The 5,858-nt window shown below is 20.0% G+C and overlaps 2 protein-coding genes across 2 annotated transcripts; both read right to left on the bottom strand.

Moving 5' to 3' along the window:
• Positions 1–3,801: 3,801 nt before the first annotated feature.
• ENU1_165740 (hypothetical protein) lies at positions 3,802–4,332 on the bottom strand (the record flags this gene model as incomplete). The annotated part of the gene is made up of 1 exon (XM_008860997.1): positions 3,802–4,332. One exon carries the CDS (start codon positions 4,330–4,332, stop codon positions 3,802–3,804), a length of 531 nt encoding a protein of 176 aa, XP_008859219.1.
• Positions 4,333–4,412: 80 nt separating this feature from the next.
• ENU1_165730 (hypothetical protein) lies at positions 4,413–5,246 on the bottom strand (the record flags this gene model as incomplete). Its single annotated transcript, XM_008860996.1, has 1 exon — positions 4,413–5,246. The coding sequence occupies one exon, from the start codon at positions 5,244–5,246 to the stop codon at positions 4,413–4,415; it is 834 nt and encodes a 277-aa protein (XP_008859218.1).
• Positions 5,247–5,858: the final 612 nt, after the last annotated feature.

Here is a 5,858-nt window from a genome sequence, read left to right as displayed (position 1 = left end):
AGGTTTTACACAACAGCAATGGCATTAAAAGTTGTTGTATACCATGGATTGGTAAAGAGTATAAACAAAGAAATTGCAGAAAAAACTAATAAAAAATGTTCGGATGAAAATAACAATAATATCAACTACCAAAAAGAAAACAAAAAATAAAAATAGAAATAGTGTTTAAAAACAGAAGAAATAGAAATGAGTGATAACACCATATAGAACTTTGTTAGCTCTCTATTTAGATATGTGGTTGTCAACCAAAAGGATTGACAATTGAATGGTATGAAGTATATCAGAAAATGACTATAACTATAATAATGATATTGACCATGACTATATAGATGAAATTACAATAATAGAAATAGTGGTAGAAACAATAAGCAAAGGTAGTATAATGTTTGTGGAAGTTATAAAAGAAGAAGTTGAAAAATCAAAAAAGAATAAAATAGATGAATGAAAAACGCTTAAAAGGGTAATTCATTTCTTTAAAAAAATATTTAATTCAGAATCAGATACATGGATTTTATTTATAAATCAAACTAATTGGATAAGTGTGTATTTTATTTTTTTATTAATCCAATTAGCATTTATATAATTATAAATTATAAATTACAATATAGAAAGTAAAATATAAAATGGAAGAAAAATCTTCTTTGAAAATAACTATTATTATTTTATTATTTTCTTTTAATGAAAAAAGAAATTCATCTTTTTATATTTAGATATATGTTTTCTTGTTATTTATTGTTTTGAGTAATAACGAATAATTTCATTTCTCTATTTCTTATCTTTATCAATTTTTATTCTTTATCAACTTCATACTTTTATTCACTTAACATAAATACATCTTGTTGTAATTAGTTAATTAATAAATTAAAATGATTTTATCATTCTATTCTATTACATTTAAATGAATTGAAATGTTGTTAATTACTCATTATTTATTTAATTATTGTAATGTTCAAAATAATTTCTTCATTTAAAATAATGTTTGAACAAATTTATTTTATGATTATTAAATATTAAATAAATTATTATTTCATATAATGCATTGAAAATATTGAATTGTAATAAAAGAAAAAAGATAAAGATAAATAAATCAATGTAAATGAAAAATAAAGAAATGAATTGTATTTAATGAATTTAATAAAATAAAATATTGTTATTTCTAAACTATAAATTTCTGAGTCATTAATAATGATTTATTAAATATGAAACAAGGTATTAACATCATTAATAAATGATTTAATTATCATTTAATACATTTTCTTGTTTTACATATTCTTAATATCAAATAATATACAATGAATCAATATTAGTTATAATAAAAATTTCAATATTCATTCTGTTTTATCATCATTTTGTATTGTTTTTACATATAAATTAATATTTAATGTTGATGAGATATGTTTCAATGAGTGTGAATGTAAATATTCAATAAAAATATATTTGTCTGATTATAGAATCACAAAACAATGAAGACCATTATCATCAGAAGTACGTTGATGAAATATATATTGTGATTATGATTTATCTATTCTGAATTTATAATACATTGTATAACATTTGATAGTTTATTCTCAATAAATATCATAATTTATTATTATATTCCATTCTTATTGAACACCATTCAATTCATTTAATATATATTTATGTTGTAATGTTAAAGAAAATCATTAAATACATTATTGTTAAATGAGTTAGTTGTCGTTAGGATAAACATCAAAAATTAGTAATAAAAATGAATAACTTTGAATGAAGCGTTGATATTTCATTATTTAATATGTTATCACAATATTAATATTCATTATTATATTAATAATACATTTCAATCATTTGCTTCTGTATTATTTATTCAATTAGAAAGCAGAATGAACCATATGAATTTAACTAATGAAGTACAATTTCATCATTCATTTTTTTTCAAAACGTAGACAATTCTGATTATGAAATAGACAATAAACATTTGAATATCAATAAATGTTTATGTATAATTTTAATTGACACAATTAACAATTCATCTGATAATGCTCATTTCATTAAACAATAAACATGAAGAATATATTTAGCAACACAAATTAAACCAATGACAAATATCATAAAAACAATAGATTTAAATATTAAACATCAATTAATTAAATCCTCTTTTAAACACTATATATTTTGTATTATCAAAATGTATAATCAAAAATATGAAAGTAAGTGTCGATTTAAATTATACAACAAGAATGAACGATGAAAAATTTAAAATAGTACCATCTCATACTTTCATCAATTAACACAATTAAACAATAAAATGAAATAATTCACAAACATGAAATATAATAAATTAAAGTCTGATTTATTTATAAATACTTGTTATTAAACAAAATAAAATAAACATACATACTAACATAAAAACAAAAGAATAAAAAAATAAAAAGATTATCTTCATTTTATTTTATTGATTAAATAAAAATAATATAACAATAAAATACAATAACATAATTTAAAAGAAGAAAAATGAAACAATATATTTTATTGAATTTAAATTAAATATTCATTATCATTACAACATTTTTATTATTTTATTTATAATATTAGCATTAACTAGATCTCAGTCAACTACTGTAATTATTTCAATATGACAAAAACGACATATTCATTTCCCTTATTTATTTTGATTTATATAATTATTTCCATAACATTGAATAATCATTTTTAATTGTTTGAGTGAAATTATTTTTATGCTTTGTGATATTTTAAAATTCCTTTTTTATCAAAAACACACGAATAAACATTTTATTAGGAATATTATTATGACTGAATGATTATTCTTGTATTTTTTTTCAACACAATAAACTAAACCTTTTTATAAATTTTTGTTATTCTTTGATTATGAACAATTGCTTTATTTTGTATTTACATTGTTCTTAATCAGTTTAATGATTTTATTTCTTTTGATTACTTGTTTTTTTTCTCTCCATCATGAAGAATAATTATATATGTAAATTAAGATTTATAAAACTTCTTTCATTGAAATTAACCTCTAACTTCAATTGTGATGTTACAGAAAAATAATACTTCAAAACTGTTATTTATCCTATTAATTATGCCGTTATACTGACTTTTAAAGTGAATAATTTATTATAATTTCAAACAAAAATATGACTAATATATTTTATAAAATAAATTTCATAAATTACTCTTTTTAAACACAAACAACGAAATAACATTCATTAAAATGTAAAAAATTATAATTAATTTTAGACATATTGAATTATTATTGGAAATACTTTTTATAAATAATTTAAGAAGAAAATAACTAAGTAATATTGGATACACATTAGTCCTACATATTTTATTCATTTATTATTCACTTGTCATTTTGATATTCATTTAAGATTATTCAATTTTAGTTAAACTTTAATTTATTATGTAAAAATTAGACTATAAATAAGATATTCTAATATGCCAAATTAATTCAATTTTGTAGATGTTATCCACTGTTTATATATTCAACTTAAAATAAAAATTATTTAAGAATATTATAATAAAACTTCAAGAAAAATATGACAAAAAAAAACTACAATAAAGCTAAATTAAAAGAGTCAAGTATTTTGAATATTTCTTATTATTTAATATAAGATAATCATTAAAATTAAAAGTAATTTAATGATAACAAGAAATACAAATTTATTCGTACTTCCAAAATAACCTTTATAATTGAAATTTATTTTTTGTAAATAATAAAGATGATTTAAATGAATTTATTTTGGATATTTTTATAAAAGAATGGAATTTGAATTTGACATATTTTCTGTTATTCATTTTTTATAATTTATTAATAAAAAGTTGAGAAGTATCATTTTGATAAATAGTTGTTAATTTATTTTTTACTTCTTCAGAGTATTTAATAGTTTTACAACCTTCATTTTCTAATTGATTGATATGTTTCCAACACCAACAACCGTCATGACATCCACATAATCCAGGAATACATGAAATATGATTACAACAACAATGAACTTTAGAGCATTGACATGGATAAAGACGTGTAATACTTTCAGTGAAATAATAACAAGTAAAATAACAAGGACAAGAAGTAATACATCTTCCAGTTTTATAACAAGTACATTGTGGACTACATTTATGATCTTCATTACAACACAAATGTTGAAGATGAGTACAGACATGATGATGTAAAATATTTTCATTAAAATCATGATAAAGAAGTTCAATTAATTGATTAAGAGTTAAATTACCTAATTGTTTTCTAAGAATATTTAATTTAGAATAAAGAATTTTATTAACACGAACTCTCGTAGTTGTTTCTTCATAAACAAGTCTACTTGTTGGTTTCATAAAAAAATAAGAAATTGAAGGGTTTTTTTAAGAGATGAATCAAAACAAAATACAAAAAAACAAAAATAAAAAAATTGAAATTAATTTTTAAGACTTCCCATTTTCAATATATTTGCTATTTCTGAATCTCCACATTCAATTGATAAATCACTTGATTTTGGAATTGATTCAAGTCTTTTTATTAATAATTCATTTATTAAATTACCTCTTTCTTCAATAAATTCTTTATCAAATGTAAAATTATTATATTTAATTTTTCTTGCAGTTTCTTTTTGATTTCCTTTATTTCCAGTAGTTTTTTTTGATTCAATTTCAAATCCAACATCTCTTAATAAATTCATTAATATATGAAGTTGTTCTGATACTCTATAGACTTCTTGTCTTCTTGTTGCTGTTTTTTCACTACATCCATGTGCAATGTCTTCATCATGAAGTTGTTGTAATTTAGTTGACATAATTTCTTTTATTTCAACAACTTCTTTTTCAGTAGAAATACGAATTACATTAAAAAATGGTAATGTAATTTTACTTCTTTTTCTTGGATGGTCAATAACAATAGTATAAACCATACTTAATAATGCAATAAAAACTGACTGTTGTTCGGTTTGATAATTTCTTGTCTTTCTAAATCCTGCTGTTTTAGGATCATCAAAAAGAGACCCTGACGTTAATAAATCTAATTTATCTTCTTCTTCTTCATGATGTCCTTCAAGTGGATGTTCTTCTTCATGACGTTGTTCATCTGGTTGTGCTGCTTCCATTTGATGTTCTTCAACTTGATTCTCTCCTAAAAGCATTACATTCTCTGGTTGATGGTTAGTCGTCACTGCATTATTTTCACTGAGATTTTGTTGTTCTGTGGGAGCATCTATCACATTCATTATTTGGATATTCACTTCTTTTGCTTCTGTCATTGCTTTTTAAAACAATTTTGATCTCATTTTCTTTTTTTGTCTTTCTTTTTGGTTTTTCTCTTTTTGTGAAATTTTCTGAAACACATTTTAACCCTTTTTTGTTTTTTATTTTGCTTTTTTTTTTTTAAATATTTATACAAATATTTTATTTTAAATAAATTATTTATTCAATCAATTACTTCTTTTGTAGTATCAAAGTTAATTATCAGTAGTTTCTTTATTGTAAATATCATTGTATTATTTTAAATTTTATATTTTTTTAAATAAAGAATATTTGAATGTATTAGCATTTTTATGATTATTGAGTTATTTATGAATATAAATTATTATTATTGTGTGTTTTTGTTTGTATTGATTTTAATATTTATTAAATTGGTTTTAGATTTTGTTTGTTCATTTATTTTTAATAATTTATTTAGATTAATGCTTATTATTTATATTTTAATTATAATTTATTTGATGTTTTATTTATTTCTTTTCGTTTATTAGTATACAAGAATATTATTCAAATCCAATTGAATTAATAAAACAATACAACATTATATAGAATATCATTCATCAATATTGTATTATAAATATAATAATTGCATTATTCTAATATCATTAATTCGC

This window comes from Entamoeba nuttalli, assembly GCF_000257125.1.
Source record: "Entamoeba nuttalli P19 unplaced genomic scaffold asmbl_7140, whole genome shotgun sequence".
In the NCBI taxonomy this organism is placed as follows: Eukaryota; Evosea; order Mastigamoebida; family Endamoebidae; genus Entamoeba; species Entamoeba nuttalli.
Note: the sequence above shows the minus strand (reverse complement) of the source record. Positions and strands in the feature narration are given on the sequence as shown.